Source organism: Talpa occidentalis, unplaced genomic scaffold (assembly GCF_014898055.3).
Source record: "Talpa occidentalis isolate TD23 unplaced genomic scaffold, MPIMG_talOcc4v2.1 talOcc4.10, whole genome shotgun sequence".
NCBI lineage: Eukaryota > Metazoa > Chordata > Mammalia > Eulipotyphla > Talpidae > Talpa > Talpa occidentalis.
Window position 1 is genome coordinate 1426663 of NW_023600993.1, and position 16487 is coordinate 1443149.

A 16487-nucleotide genomic window follows, 5' to 3' on the forward strand; every position below is an offset into this window, starting at 1 on the left:
AGACAACTTGACGCTAGCGTTTGCTTCTTTATTTTTCCTTTTCCTTTCTTTTCCTTTTCCCTGTCTTTCTACCTTCCCTGACCTTCTCTCTGCTCCTCTCTCGCAATGACCTCCTCGCAATAACCTCCTGACCGTCGCGTGGTTCTCTTCTCCTATCCTGGGAGCTCCTCCCCTCGTCCCTCCCAGTCTCATTTGATTAACAGGAAACACCTGTGGTTTCGCAGCAGGCGGAACGGTAAAGCGAAAACTAACTAATGGCACGTGTGTTGCGCAACACGGCGCATGCTCCAGGCGGCTCCGGACACTTACCCTTTATTTCTAGCTAAAATACTATTTTTGTGCATGCTTTGTAAAGATAAACACCAGTTTCCCTGGCTGCTGACGGTGTTGTCCACCATTACATGAAGGAGGACACGGCTGTCTCCGAGGGTGTCGTCAGCGTTTCTGAGTCCAGGACACGTGAGCGTGTTTTCGCTGTGAGTCATAGGAAAGTGGCTTTACGTGCTCTGCGGAGAATAAGTTACCTGGCTCATGTCAGCTCCTGTCTGGACTTGAAAATCAGGCACCTCCCGGGTCCTGCGGCATGTCCTGCCAGCCCAGATGGACTTCACCCTCCAGGGGGAGCGGGCCGGGGGCTTGGCCTCTCTCACTCTGCCCCGTCTCATTTTTGGAGACTTTGCTTCAGCGTCCAGGAGTGACAGTGATGGTGTTCACAGTCCTGTACACTGAGCTGGGGCCAGGCGGTACGCGACGCACTTGGCGTGTGTGATCTTAAACCTTCTAAGTTAGGAATTACTGCCTTGATAACGGACGTGAAGTGGCAGGAGTCGAAGGAGAGTAAGTGACTCACGGCGCTGTCGGGTGGGAACGTGACCGAGCCGTCAGCCCGCGTGGGCAGCCCCTGTGTCCCGAGCGCGCAGCCAGCACCCCGTCTTGCTAACGGGTGCTGCTGCTTGCTCCGCGCAGAGGCTGTCCGGGACGCGGCTTGCCGCTCGTCCGGCTTGTAAATTTATTTTCGGGGAGGGGGTGTCTCAATCTAAGAAACGGCAGATGTGACCCCCAGGCCCGCGCACTCTGGGGGAGCCGAGGGGCGGCGTGTGGGCATTGTGGTGAGTGAGCTGTGGTCGGCAGGCACCTCCTCTTTGTAAAGCGCCCTGTCATCGCTGTGGACATCGCAGCCCCAGCAGAGGCGGCGCTTGACTGTTTTCCCAAGCCGGGGTTGATGTCTTTTGATTGCTTTTTTCCAAAATCGGGGGAAGCAGTAACACGGGGGACTGGCGCCGGCCCCGGCGTGTTCTGAGCCCCCGTGCAGATGGGCAGATCCAGGCTCCCCGCGCCCTCCCCCGGGCCGTGAGCAGCGCCGTGTTCCGTGCCCGGATCACCGTGTCCACTTCCCTCTCCGGGTCTCTGCCAGTGCTGACGCGGGGCTGTCGCCAGCCTTCCCTGGCCTGAGAAGCCGAAGTGCCATCTCCCTCCTCCACGGCTCCCTGCGGGCCGCCCCGCGCGCCGACGCCTGCGTGAGGAGCCCATGTCTTGCTGACTGCTCTTCTCCGACGGCCTCGCCAGCACGCCCAGTAGCCTTTGCGAGCGGCTCCCCCCGCTCCGAGGGCCTGTCCAGCGGGGCGTGTGCGGTTTTCTTCCCCGTGTGGACTCTGCAGTCTGCATTCCAAATGTTTTCTCATATTTCGACTTCTTTATTATTTATCACAGATTGCAGCTTTAAGACCTTTGCGCACGCACGCCCCCAGAAATTTCACTGCTAAATCACTTCTGCTCTCCGTAAGCACCCCATTCCAGGAGAGACGCATACTTTCTGATCTCCTTTAAAAATAAAATGCTGGTATTACATCCCGTGGGAGAATGCAGGACCGTTGTTTGCAATATGATAGGAAAACACGTCTGCCCTCCCGCGCTGTGCTCCTGAGCACCTGACTTTCGGGAAAAGTTGATGTTAATGATGATGGATGAAATCAACACCAACAAGTATAACCATTTTTTTTTTTAGTCTACAGAACACGTGTCCATGAACAATATACAAAGTTAGAAAAACAAGCTGTTCCGAGGAGCACGGCAGAGGCGTGTTGTCCTGGGCGGCGGGGGGGTGGGTACTGATATCACTGTCCCCACCGTCTCCTGGTGACCACCTGCCACATCCGCAGGGGCGACCCCCGGCCTGCCTCCTTCCCCTCCACGCCACAGCCCCGCTTCTCACTGGAGATGGTTCTGATTATCTTCTGGTTCAGCTTCACCCTCCGCACCTGCTTCTTAAACTCCCCACCCCATGGAACAGCAAAGGGGCAGTAGGTCGGGACACCACGGCGCCGAGATGTGAGTGTTCCTGTACACCCTCCAGTGGGCGGGGAGCTGGCCAGCGCCTGCTCTCGCGCAGGGGTGAACAGCTAGTCTGGATGCTCTTCCCCACCTCAGTGACCAGCGAGCAAGCCCGAGGCCCTGCAGGGCGGTGGGCAGGGAGAGGCAGCTTGCTCCTCGCCGCTCCCTGGCAAGCTGGAAGCCTCGGCCCTGCGATAACGTCTGCCAGTCGAGCATTGAGCCTGGAGCTGGAGGGGTGAGGTCTGCAGGTCTGTCTGGCTCGGAGCACGCCCCGTGTGCTCCACAGCCGGCTGCTCTTGGGCTTCGGTGGGAAGGCCAAGGTGCTGGAAGCGCCCGCGTGCATTCTTGCAGCCCCAGGGCCCCATCCGGAGACTATGGAAATCAAATGACCCCACACGAGCTAACGTGGGGACGTTGCTGGGAGGGCTGGCCGTGAGCGCACAGGCCTCCAAACCCACCCACACGTAGCCCTTCATCAGAAAACCGCCCCGGCTGGTGTCAGGGTCAGGAGGAGCAGCCACAGCTGGACAGGGTCCTCTCCCAGCCTCTGAGGCTTGTTCTGTGCTGCCAGGGCTGGTGGAGCCTTTAATGAGAGGAAAGGTGGGGTGCAGTGCGCCCAGGTGACAGCCTTCCTCGGTGGACATGCATCGCGCTCCAGCACCCTGGAAAGGCCCATGCTCCACCGCTGCCATCTCGTCCAGCCGCTGCCCGTCAGGCCTTCCTTGAAGCCGGGCATTGGCACCATACCGGCCTGTGAGGAAGTGAAGACACCCGGGGACACCTCGGCCCCGCTCCGTCTGCCCCTTGGTCGCTCTGCGGTTCGTGTCCCCTGTCCCGGGCCTGTTTTAATTACCTGCTAAGAAATGAGTCTGAATATCTGATCACATACCAGTTTCATGCGATGTTTTCTGAGCCCCCGAACCTCGCAGAACCACATGGATTTACGAACTAAAAAGGGAGAAACCGTCACCAGTCCTGTGAGCTCAGGGAGGACAGCAAAGACTGCGGGTCGCTGGTTTCCTCCTCTCCCCACTGCTGCCGTGGCCGCGCTGGTCCAGAGAGCACCGGCTGGGCCGGCTGCCGTGAGGTGTGGACATGACACCCCAGCCCGCCTCGGCCCTGCTCTGGGGTGATGCTGACCTGTACTCAAGCCAGACTGAGTTTGGAACTCTCTGGTGTCATCCCTTTGAAGGCCTCTCGGGCCTTTCCCTAAAGAAGAAAACATCACGGCTGGCCTCCCTGCTGTTCGTTGAGTGACCAGTCCATCTCAGCAGACTGTGGCTCAGGTCTCTGTGCTGAGCACTCACATCCCTGGAGCTGAGCCGCCCGCGGCTCCTCTGGGACCCTGCCTCTGAGCTCTCGGGCTCGGTGCATCTGTCCTGAGCCAGCTGCTGCCTCGTGCAATGTCACTTGTACTTAGTGAGTTAAAATAAAAGTGGGGGGCCTCCCTGGTGGCACAAGGGGTTAAGCACAGCACAATGAAGCTATCAACAACCTCTGCAGCATGAGTTTGATCCCCAGCCGGCCAGGGAGCTGCCCACATGGCGCGGCAGACCTGTCCTGTCTCCCCGCTGCTCCCCTCAGCAGTGGATTTCAGTGGATCCACCTGTTCTGCTCCCTGCTCTGTCTCTGGTGAATCACCCCTGCACCTCTGGACTGTACCCCAGTTCTTGTATGCATAAATAAAGTTTTAAAAAATAAATAATAATGTAGGAGCTTTAAGTTACTCTAGTTGCAGAAGAAGATGCCAAGATAGGAATGTATATATTTTCTCATACCCTGAACTATTCCCCAAACGAAGCCTGAGTTGAGAAACCCGTTTGTGGCTGTGGTGAATGCGTCACCTTTAACCCTCATGGGCCTCTTTACTGGACTGCAAAATGGGGGCAGTCATGGCACTTGACTCGCAGCTTTGTGCTGGGGCCACCTGAGACAGCCAGCGAGGAGGTCGTGGTCCCAGGCTTCCAGAAGAGGTTGTGCTGGCTGCAGCGCACACCTGCCCCAAATACCCCAAATCTGATTGCAGCCAGCCTGTTGAATGTCTCACACGATGAAGAACGAGGGGACATGGCAAGCCTCCTCGTGGGGAGCGGATGTAACAGCATGTCACCTTGGGGGACACATTTCTAACCTCATTCACTGTCCTGGGTGGCTGCATAGGTACTGGGGGTGGCCTGGGGGTGTAACATCTTAACCCTAAGCAGACCTGACACCTCAAGAGAAGGGAACCTGTTCCCAACAGGACCGGGGACAGAGAGGGGCTGTCCAGCAGGTGGACTTGCGTGTCGGCAGACACAAGTCACGTCAGGTGAGATGTGAACATGGGGCCGGGGAGGCCACTGACCATCGTCCAGCCTCAGTCTCTGCACCTGTCCTGCGAGCAGGACCTTATTTCCGGGACTGGCCTGTCTCTGCTGTCCAGTGCATGCTGGGAGCTGCATCAGCCCTCGGGCACTAAGAATGAGGCCGTGTGGCTGAGGGTCAGGTCCAGCATCTAGTGTGATGATGCTGGACTCCCGGCCGGACAGGCGACTCCTCAGTGGACAGTGTAGACGCAGGACCAGCGAGCAGGCAGCCACGTGGGCAGGAAGGCTCGGCGCCCCTGACGGCCATGGCTCCGCCAGGACTGAGCTGGTGGCCCTGTGAACGGGCGCTCTCCCAGGCCGCGGGGCTGCGCATCGTCAACCCTTCTCTGTTTCTCTCGTTAGATCTTGAAAACTTCCAGACGAGGACGAGGAGCACCGTGTCCGTCCGCCAAGGCCAGGGGATGGTGCTGCTGTGCGGCCCGCCGGCCCACTCCGGAGGTAACACCCGCCGCCGCCCTCTGGGCTCCAGCTGAGGGGACAGCATCTTGGGGAGGGTTCCCCGAGTCCCCCTCACCCTCACCGTGTCCAGGAGCAGCATGGGCGGGGCTGTCTGGGGAGGGCAGGGGCAGCAGCTTCCGCCCGCCCACCTGCGCCGACCCTTGGACTCGGTGGGGCTGGGCTCCCTCTGGCCGGGGCCAGCTCGGCCGCTGCCCTGTGATTTGGGCCAGCGGCCACGCCCAGATCCCCTCCCCACCCCCACCGAGGTCTCCACGGCTCCCCTCCCCGTCGCTCGGCTCCCAGTGTGACTCCCAGATCTTTACAGCGTTGTCCCGGCCAAATAGAATGTATCTCTGTCTTCACAAGCCCTGGGGGTGGGAAACCTAATACACGTGGCAGCTACTGACACAATTAAAACGTCCAGACACCTCTGATTTTATTATCAGGCTTCCCATAATGCTTTTTATTTGCCTGGGCTTGAAATTCAAGTTCAATCAGGAAATTGCTTGTCTTTGGAGCGCGCGTCTTGCTTTCCTTCATGTGACAAGTTTTAAACGGGCAAATGTTCCTCAGATGTGCCTCCCAAGAGGCCCCGTGGAGTCTGCATCTGTTATTAACTGGCCGTGCCCCGGCCGTGCGGCTGGACGTGCTGAGGGACCGGGCTGTGGCATTGAAGGCTCCCCGCGCAGACCCAGGATTCAGGAGAGGCAGCCCCTCCCGGCTGCAGGCAGCTTCTCAGCTTCTTGCATGCCGGCCGCTGCAGTGTCGTTTCTCTCCCTCTCAGGAAGGACTGGGGTGTGGTGTAGACCTCAGGGGGCCGAGAATTTTTAAAATCTTGCTGAGTTTGGGTTTAAGAGAGTGAAGTATTATGTGACCTGCTCCTTGTGTTACGTTATCTTCCGCAGAGATGTTGGAAACACGGGATGTGGCAGCCCCTCATGGAGCTGCAGAGGCCCCATGTGCGGTCGCCGCCCCACCCCCAGGGCGTGTGGGAGCCGGGTGCAGCTGGCCCCGTGAGGCCCGGCCCCGCTCCCTCCCCTCGCCTGGGCAGAGCGGCAGGCACCCCTCAGTGTCGCGTGGTCTCCCCCGAGGCCTGCCGCGGCCGCCCTGGACGTCCACCCCATGTCCCTGCCTGCCAGGCCGAGCTCGGCCTCGTCGGCCTCTGCAAATAACGGCTTCAGTGCAGTGCGTGGGGCTGGGACGGGCCTGGCTGGGAGTCAGCGGCTCAGCAGAGTTCGGGCCCTGAGGTGAGGCGGGGCCCTTGCCCCTTGGACTGAGAGGCGGCTGCATGTGCTGCCGGGCACGGCGCCCCTCCTCTGGCCCCGGCGTGGCGCCCGCTCTTCCACTGTCCACGTGGAGCGCGAGTCCCAGGACGCCCGTGTCCGCCGGGTCAGTGTCCTCCTCTGCTTGAGGCAAGGGGCCGGCGTCTAGGACGTGACGGCGATTGGCGCTGGAGGCCGAGGTCCCAGGGCGGGGCTGCCTGTGCGGCCGGACTGGCCCTGTCCTCCGAGACACCCGCTGGACGTCGCCCCTCTGCATCTCGCCTTTCAGCAGGAAGGAAGGGGCGGCTCTGGGGTCCTTCCAGCAGGGACCCAGCAGGTGTCAGGACGGGCCCTTCTAGGCCCATGTCCAGTCCGGTGAGGACGTGCTGTCCGAGGCCTGGGAACCCGACCTGATCTGAAACTGGGTCAGCATAGTCTCCACTGCCAGGGCCCTGGATCCCCGACTCTTAGGGCACAAATAGGAAGCTGGCCGACTGTTCTGGACCCGAGAGGAGCCCGGAAGAGACCCTCCGTCCGCCGCTTGCGCTGGATTGCTCTGGCGGGTGAGCTTCCTGGGACGGCGATTCCGACCGTGGTGCCCGCAGCCCCATCTTCCAGCTCCGAGGCAATAGGCCGGCGCCCTAGAAGAAACAGCAGTCGGTCTGGGAGTCACCACTGTGGGGGCAGGACAGTCTGTTATTAATGAGAAAGGCCCGTGGGCAGCGGGAGAGCCCCTGGCAGGGGTGACTACCAGGGCGCTGCTTCCAAGGGCCACGCTGACCAACCCAGCAGCTCCCCAAATGGATTCACAAGGCGTCGGGCCCAAGTGGCACTTAAGCGCTTAAACCATACCGTTGCCCACACTCTCTGTAAAAGCAAACTGACCCTGAGATCGCGCTGACCCCCGGATCGCATTAAGAAGACCCCAGCCCCGTGGGGGGACCTGCGGCTGCACTTCCATTTAAGACGTGTGTCCCTGGCCCTGAGTGGCGTCCTGCAGAGAGCCCCGTTATTTGGAAAGGTTACTCCTTCCCGTGCCTGGGGAGAAACTGTCTTGAGAAGCGGGAGCTAAATGTGTTGTCAAGACATATTGCTAATTAGTTGCTGCAGACTGTCGCCATTGCCTTCCAGAGCTGAATGTTTGTGGGTGTGTCTCAGGTGCAGGGCAGGGCGCGGGGCCGGGAGGGCAGGTCTTGCTCCCGCGCAGAAAACGCAAGAACAAAGAGGTGATCAGAGCAGAGATATGTTAGATGCCTGTAGGTGAGTGATTTTTATTTTTCTAAAGCCCATATATACTGAGGTTCAGCATGTCCCTTGACAGGGCACTTGTCAACTTACTGCAGGAATAAACGGCCCTGCCTGCTGGAATAAATCGCTCACCCTGAGTGGAGAGTGGGACCCGCGCTTTCAGGGCGCACGGCAACGCGCGAGAGCCTGTCCCTGAGCCGGAGCAGCCCGGGAGCCTGGCAGGCCGGGCGGCACAAAGCAGGCGCTCACTGCCCGGCACCGCGGGCACTGCCTCACCTGAGGTCGGCTGCGCTCGCAGGGAGCCGGCTCTCCCGGGTGCCTGCTGCCGGGGATGCGGGCCCTGCGTTTGGGGGTTCCAGGCTCTTTTTGACCACCTTCTATTTCCCCAGGGATGTTTTAAAGCCCAGGTGCACTTAGCTAACTGTGGGGTCACCTGCCTGCGCAGGTCCAGGGCTTGAACAGGATCCAGTGCTGCTCTGGCCAGACCTCCCAATCCCCCAGGGGCAGGAGCCAGGTGAAGCAGCCACTTCGACGCCTGCGTGGTGACCTCTGCAGCTTTGCGGCTCCTTCGCCGTCCCGCTGGTGCAGGGAACCCCAACAGTGCTGACATTTCACCTCCATGGGGCTCCTGGCTACAGAGCCCGGAACCTGCTGTGAATCCACCACGTGGGCCGCGGGCAGGACCCCCATGGCCCTGGGCCGGGAGGAGGGAGGTGGACGCTCGTGGGGCCGGGAGGCCAGTGCGTGGTGCGTCCCTCAGACCTTTTTTTTCTTTCCTTGGGCGCCCTCCTCCTCCACCCCTCCCTGCGTCCTGGGACCTGGGTTTGGAAGGGTCAGCTCTCCCGAAGTTAGGGGAGATGCTGGAGTTGGCGTCCTGGCCAGCAGGTAGGGCCGTGGGGGGCTGTGTTGACGCAAGGGCCGCGCCTGGAGGGGGAGGCCGAGCTAGGTTGCAGGAAAAGGCTCGCTTGCGGCCCTCGCCGGCATCCCGGCTGCAGAGACCAGGCCCTTCCACCCTGTGTGGGGCTGGGACCACTCCTCGTCCCTCAGACGTCCCTGGAGACGCACAGACTTCCAAGGCCTTGGAATGCGAAGGTGACGTGAATGGGGGCAAGCCATGCTCCCAGCCAGGGGCCGCGGCACAGGGGGCTCCCCAGGCTGGCCACTCTGTGGGCGCCGTCCAATTTGCTCAGAGGAGCTGGCCCAGGTGACAGCCGCGGGTCTCGGTTTGCATCCAGCTTCGGGAGCGGGGTCACGTCCAGCGCGATGGGGTCGCGGGGCGGCGAGCCCTCCCCTGGCTGTGAGGCGGGTCTCCCGGCCTGTGGCCTTGGGTCGCTCTGGTTCTTCATCCCTCCGGCTCAGCCGCCACGCGTGGCCCCCCTCGCAGGAGCCTCTGCTCACCGCAGTCTGCGGACACATGGCAGGTCCCGCAGCCGCAGCCCGGAAAGGGGCTCGGCGCCCGCAGCGGCCTGAGACTGGGGAACTTGCCCCGTCCTTTCCAAGGAGAGTTTTCATCTTCGCGTTTGGAGGCTGGTTCTCCTGGAAAATGTCGAACAATAGGAATGGAAGGGAGTGGGCTGAGGCGGCTGCACCCCCTGGCGTGGCCGCTGACCACACCCCCGCGGGCAGGCCCCGTCCCGTGCCCCAGGACATGCTCCGCAGGAGGCTCAGTCTCCAGGAGGGGCCGACCTTCCCCCTGCAGTGAGAGGCTGCTCGGAGGTGGCGAAAGCTCATTGAGGTTGAGGCATTAACGGGCTCACAGAGAAGCGTGTGACATGAACGCAGAGGGAACGTTTCAGTTCCCTTCAAACAGCAAGAAAAAACCACAGAAGCCAGACCCCACCCTGGCTCTTAACAAGGACAGGAGGCTCATTTTTTTGAGTCTGACCTTTTCCTACCGAAGGGAACGTTGTGTGGCCTCGGGGCGCCCGCCGTGGAGGCCAGTGAGGGCCGCTGCGGGAGAGGAGCCCCCGAGGCTGCATCCACACCCACATCCCCCTGCTGGCGGTCAGGCCTCCTGCGGACCTAGTTCTTCCCGTAGGACAGGGGAAAGCCGGGAGGTGCTCGCAGGCACCTCTATGGCTGGAGAACATCGTTCCTGTGGAGGCGGGGCCGCTGGCGCCGGGCAGGGACGTGCGAAGAGAAGCCAGGGGAGCCTGGTGGCCCTACAGGGGCCCAGGCGAGGTGGCGTCCGCGGGACGGGCACGTGCGCCGCCCCACTCAAATACGGGACCCTCTGGGCCCCGCTGTGGGGTCCTGCCCCGACCCTACCTCGCTCAAGGACTTTGCTCGAGCCGCGGTCTTCCACCCCTTTCCTGCCTCTGCCGCGTCCCTCCCACCCCGGGCTCCTGATTTGCCGCGTCGCCTCCTCTCGGTGACAGCGCTGAGTGCCCCAGGCTCAGCACCCCGACCTCCCAGTGCCCCGCGGCCGGGCTGCTCTGGCCTTGCTCCACCTCCTCTGCCCCTCTCCCGGGTCCACCTCGGGTTTTCTGACCGTCTCCTCACCTTCCCTGCCTCTGCCCCCACCTCCCCCCAGCTGTTTCTCATCATGAGACGTGCAGCTGAGACGTAAATCGGGTCATCTTTCCTCCTTGCCTGGAGCTCTCCAAAGCTTCTGGTCCCACTCAGAAAAAGACCTAAATCCTGTTTGTTGGCCAGTAGCCTCCAGAGGCTCACCCCTAACATCCACTCCTCACCCTCTCCCCTCACCCTGCTGTGGCCAAGCTGGTTCTCCAAGCCCCAGAGGCGCCACACCTCGATGTCCGTCTCCCAGCCACACACCCCCAGGCTGCTGCCTTCTGTCTCAGCTCTTTTACCACCACGTGACCTGACGCTCCTTTCTGAGAATTGAATGTATTAACAGAGTTGAGGCTGTTTTAGATGTTTGATGCTAAAGCCATCACAGATACATCACCCAGCGGGACTCTGAAGCAGAATAAGTATGTGATATGAGTCTGTTTGAAGTGGGCCACTCTGCCTCTTGACCCTTCAAAAGCATGTCCACCCCCTCTTCAGCATCGTGTGCATTAGTGGGAAGGCTTGAAAGGCACAGCTTCACGTGGGCAGCAGTCACTCGTGTTCCCCGGGGCCCCCGCATCTGGTGCATCTTCTCAGAACACAGTGGGAAAAGCTGAAATTAACCACAAAAAAGAATTCTGGGATAAACCAAAATTCGTGGCGATTAACAAGATGCTTCATTGACCATTAACTCTGGTCAGTGAAGAAATGGAAGAATTTAAAAAATATCTGGAGACTGAAGACAGCAAAGAGACGAGCTTGCAGATGCTGTGGGCTCTGGAGCAGGGCTGCTGGGGCCCTGCGTAGCAATACAGGCTGCATCAAACGTCAGGAGAGGCCTCAGGTAGACCGTCAAACTGTGCAACTGAAGGATCTAGAAAAAGAACAGCAAAATAAATTAAAAATCAGTTAAAGGAAGGCAATAATAAAAATTAGAGCAGAAATAAATGAAACAGAAAACAAAGTCCAAAAGATCAGTGAAGCCAAGAGATGGTTCTTTGGAAAATCAAACAGAATCAAAAGCCCTTTGCTAGACTTACTGAGAAGAGAGAAAACCCAAATAAATACAATCAGAAATGAAAGAGATGAAATTATAGCAGATGCTGCAGAAATACAAAGATCATAAGAACCTCATATAAATGTTTCTGTGCAAACAGAAGGGGCAACCTAGAAGAAATGGGCGTATTTTTAGATTTATACAACCTTCCAAGACTGAGCCAGGATAAAATAGCTTAAACGGTCCAATTGAACAGTAAAATTGAACAGTAATAAAAAGTCTCCCTAAGAACCAAAGCCCAGGACCAGATGGCTTCTCCAGAGAATCCTCCTAAGCCTTCAACGAGTACTTAATAACTGTGTGACTCAGATTCTTCCCAAAAAGTCAAAAAGGGTGGAAAACTCCCCAACACATTCTATGAGGCCCATGTAATATCCTGATCCCAAAACTGAACAAGCAGTACCAAAAAAAAAGGTATAGACCAATATCCCTGATGGACATAGATGCAAATACTCTCGCCAAAATGCCAACAAACCAAGCACAGCAGCATATTAAGAGAACCATGCCCCACAATCAAGCAGGCTTCTTCCCGGGATGCACAGCTGGTTCAACACATGCAGATCAGTCAGCGCCACCCACCAGGTCAACCAAAAGGAAGACAAAAACCACGTGATCATCTCAATAGGAGCCTAAAAGCATTTGATAAAATCCAACATCTATTTATGATAAAAACTCTCAACATGGGAATAAATAGAACTTAACGTAACAAAGGTCATATCTGACATCACCAGCGATGTGCTCGGTGGTGAAAAACTGGAGGCATTTCTGTAGAGATGAGGAATAAGACCAGATGTCCAGCGCCACTATTCCTGTTAGCATAGTTCTGGGGGTTCTACCCAAAGCAGTTAAGCAAGAAAAAGACATAAAAGGAATTAAAATTGGAAAAGGACAAGTGAAACGGTCACTGTCACAGACGACATGGTGATATACATAGGAAATCCAAAACACTGCTGTGAGTGAGAAATGACTGCAGTGTGGTAGTAGAGTAAAAAATGAATACACAAAACTCAGTTAAATGTCTATTGCAAACAATGTATCAGAAGAAAGAGAATTTTTTTAATCCCATTTATAATCTCACCCAAAAGAATGAAATACCTGGGAGTAAACTTAATGAAGGAGGGGGAAGAACTGTACACTGAAAATTACGAGATTCTGCTAAAAGAACTAAAAGAAGACACACAGAAAGGGGACGATGCCCCATGATCATGGATTAAAAGAATAAACATAATTAAAAGGGCCATGTTACCTAAAGTAATTTATACGCTCAATACCTGTCAAAATCCCAACGACTTCTTACAAGGAAATAGAACAATTAAAACATTTGTATGGAACACACATGGTCCCAAATAGCAAAAAAAAATACTGAAACTAAGAAAAAAGGAGATATCACACTCCTTGTCTGTAAACTATACTGTAAAGCAACATCAATCAAAACAGCATGATGTTGTGCAAAACAGAAACACAGGACAATGGAATAGAATAGAAAGCTCAGAGATAAACCCATATAAATATGAACAGTTAATCTTTGACAGAGGATCCGTGACCATGACCTTTGTCCATGGAGAGAGTAAAGTCTCTTTAATAAATGGCGTTGGGTGGGCCTCCCTGGTGGCGCAAGGGATTAAGACACAACCTGTGAAGCTGTCCGCAGCCTCTGCAGCGCGGGTTTGATCCCCGGTCGGCCAGGGAGATACCCACATGGCGCGGCAGACCTCTCCTGTCTCCCCGCTGCTCCCCTCAGCAGTGTATTTCAGCCAGTCTGCCTGTTCTGCTCCCCACTCTGTCTCTGGGGAGTCCTCTCACCCCTCCATACCTCTGCCCTATACCCCACTTCTTGCATGTATAAACAAATAAATATTTTAAAATAAATAAATGGTGTTGGGAAAAATGGACAGCTTCCTGCAAAAAAAAAAAAAGTGAAACAAAATCTGTACTTAACTGCACACACAAAAATTAATTCAAAATGGATTAAAGGTTTGGATATAAGAGCAGAAACCATAATACTTCAAGGAAGCATAGGCAATACACTACAGGATATGCACCACAGAGATGAATTTGCCAACTCCATTGGCAAGGGAAATAAAACAAATGGGGCTATATCAAACTAAAAAGTTTTTGTACCTCAAAAAAAAAAAAAAATCACAAAACAAAAGGACAGGCCACAGACTGGGAAAAGCTATTTGTACATCACACATCTGAAAAGGGCTAATACCCAAAATACACAAAGCTGATTATGTGATCTAACCACATAGCTCAATCAAAAAATGACCAGACTGCAGCCTCTGCAGCGCCGCTTCGATCCCCGGCCACTGGCAAGGGTCCCACATGGCACACAGACCTCTCCTGCCGCCCGCTGCTCCCCTCAGCAGGGTACTTCGTCACTCTGCCTGTTCTGCTCTCCGCTCTGGCTCTGGTGAATTCTCCCACCCTCCCGCGCTTCTGACTACCCAGTGCTTGTATAAATAAATAAATCTTAAAAAAAGAATTTATTGCCATTAGACACGAGCAGTGCTCACGCCCAGCTGTGGGGGGCACCTGTCTGTTTCCTGCCTGCTTCCATGGGCCGACCTCACCATGTGGCATCCCCAGAGACCGAGGGCACCTTGTTCTGATAAATTTAGCAGAAGCTTCAAAATGCCTTTCCCGCGTCACCCTCAAGCCAGGCGTGGGGCCTGGGGAGGAGGGTGACTGGGAGATTATACCCATGTGCACACAGGACAGTCCGTTCTGAGGCCAGCGTGGAGGTCAGGCTCCCTCTGTGGCAACACCCGAGAATGGGAGAAGGTGATACCTGGTGAGAAATTGGGGTGAGATTACCAGGTAGGGAGCTACACCCTAAGAATGGCCATGCCCAGGTGCAGCCCGGGCACCCCCCCCAAGGTGTATCCCAAGAGTCCCAGGCACCTGGGATCACCCCTGCTGTGTGCCTCGTGCTCTGTCCTAGTGCCTGGGGGGGGTGGGGGTCTGGCGTGGTGGGCTCTCCGAGTGCTTGATGAATGGGTGAATGGAAACTAGCCCCAGTGGGCATGGAGCGTGATTTTGGAATGATGGTCAAGTTCTCAGAAGATGTGGTGGGGGCGAGCAGCCTGGGTGAGCTGTGCCCAGGGCAGTTACAATGATCAGTGCAGGCAGATGTCGCAGCAGTTGCTTTTTAGCGGGAAAAACCAGAGACACTGCCAGGGCACGATGTTGGCGGCTTCGGGCCTCTTGTGGCAATTCAACGCACCAGGCCAGTGGCTGGCAGCCTGGAGCTCTGCTGTCTCTGGTGGGAGGCGGGCGGTTGCCCCGCTGGGCACACGGGTCAGCCGTGCCCAGTGGCACACGAAGACGGCGGGGTGCCGAGCGGGCGGGTTTGCTGGGCGGGTGATATACATTTGATGCAGCGCGTGAAGGGGCCCCGCCGGCGGAAGGCTCCATCGCCTGGGAATAGAATGACTGAATGGAAATGGCTGAAGTGAGGGGGGTCAGGCAAGACCCGCCTGCCCTCCAGGCAGCAGCCCCCTCCTCCAGGCTGGGGGTGTCTTGCAGAAATGCAGGTGCGGCCTGCTCTGCTCTTGGGGTCTTCCTGGGAAGCCATGACTGGGATCTCGGTGAAATCTTCCCCTTTTCCAGTGTTCGCCGTCAGTGAAAGCCCGTAGCGCACGACAGGGCCTGGCGCACAGCTGGCCTGCAGCCCCGGCCGCCCGCCAGCTGACTGCCCCCCGCCTGTCCTCGTGTCCTCCTGAGCCACCCGTGGCGCCGGCTCCCTGGTGGCCGCGGTGACCCGCGCGGGGACACCAGGCTGAGGCGTCTCAGCGCTGCCCGCCCTGCCCCCTGCCACAGGGGAGCGCTGAGTTTCCCCACTCCCCGCAGCCCCGGGGGCAGTCAGAGGGGAGGGAAAGTCATTACGTACACAGAACTGGAGAGAGAGGTTTGTGTATTTAGCTCTAATAAATGCAATAACGGGGGAACTTAAATCATATAATGTTTTCCGTCTTGCCAGAGATCCCCCCCCGAGGGAACTTTTTAACTTAAGAATGTGTTTCAATCCCCTTGGTGTGCTGGAATAATCTTTAATGTTTACAGTTGCCATAGCAACTGGAAATGCTGGCAGTCCAGTCGAGGGGAGCCTGGGAGAGGAAGATAAGCCGTGTCAATTCTTGAGCATCTGTCAAACATTTAGCCAATTTAACGTGACAGGCGGGAAGCAGAAATCGAAGGTGGGCAAGATGTGTGCTCCCAAACATTCACTTAGGGGCACCCGCTCTGCATTATCTGCCACCGTTGCGGAGGGTAATTAACCTTCATTTCCATCCGCACAAAGGAGGGTTTTCTGTGGGGAGAGCTGGCCCGTGTGCAAGTTTCACGTCGCACTAAGAGGCCTGGAGGGGCTCTGCTGTCCCCCGACTTCTCGGGCATGTATTATCACGCTTAGTCTTCACGGCTACACGCTGACCCGGGCAAAGGAACATCCATTCTGCAGAAATGTTACAGTCTATGGAGATAGCTGGAAAACCACGCCTCCCAGGCTGCTGCTCAGCCACCCTCTCCCTGCTCACCGGGCAGTGGCAGCCCCCAGAGGAGGGTCCCATGGGTGCCCAGCCCCCCCAGCACTGTACCCCCAGCACTGTATCCCCGGCACTGTGTGGCACTGGGCAGTGCCCTGGACAGTCGCTGGTGCCACCAGGAGGCCGCAGCCGGGTGGGAACCCCCGCAGCCCCGCTGAGAAGGCTTCTTGTCCACAAGGCATCCACTTATCGGGGCGTCCTCAGGGCACGAGCCTCACCGCGGGGCTGCCCCTCTCGTGGAGACAAGTGATCCGGCGAGACGCAAAGTCAGGCCTTCCCTTCCCTCAGAAACACTGAGGGCCCCGGCCCCGGTCGAGCCCTGCCCTCCACGGACACCCAAGCAGAGCACCCCAACACAGGTGCCGGCGTCCCCCTCCCTGCTGCCTGCGAGCCCAGGGGTGCTGTGCCGAGCCCCCAAGGGCAGCCTGATGCACCCCCGCACCCGTCGTGAGCGCTGCCTCTGCTCCCCCACAAGGCCTCCGTTTCTGGAACGTGAGGGGCTGAGAGCTCCGCGCTCCGAGTTGCCTCTTCAGAGAGCCCGCCTGGGTGCCCGGGCGGCACTGAGGCAGAGTCCATGTCCCAGCGAGCTCTGCTTGATCCTCTCTTTCCCTCTTCCCCCTGATCTCACTTTTGGAGGGGGCGGCTGGGGCACTCCAGCCCTGAACCCCCAGGAAAGGCACTCTTGGCTCAAGTTGGTGTCCAAAAAACTCTGAGTGTCCAGTCG

General features: G+C 57.4%; 1 protein-coding gene across 7 annotated transcripts in view; it reads left to right on the forward strand.

Moving 5' to 3' along the window:
* Positions 1 to 16487, forward strand: part of LOC119254937 (contactin-4) — a 470837-nt gene that overhangs the window by 342639 nt on the left and 111711 nt on the right. For all 7 annotated transcript variants that reach the window (XM_054694293.1, XM_054694319.1, XM_054694281.1 and 4 more), the window contains one exon: positions 5040 to 5135. In XM_054694293.1, coding sequence (XP_054550268.1) covers positions 5040 to 5135 — 96 coding nt within the window. The remainder of the gene's footprint in view (positions 1 to 5039; positions 5136 to 16487) is intronic.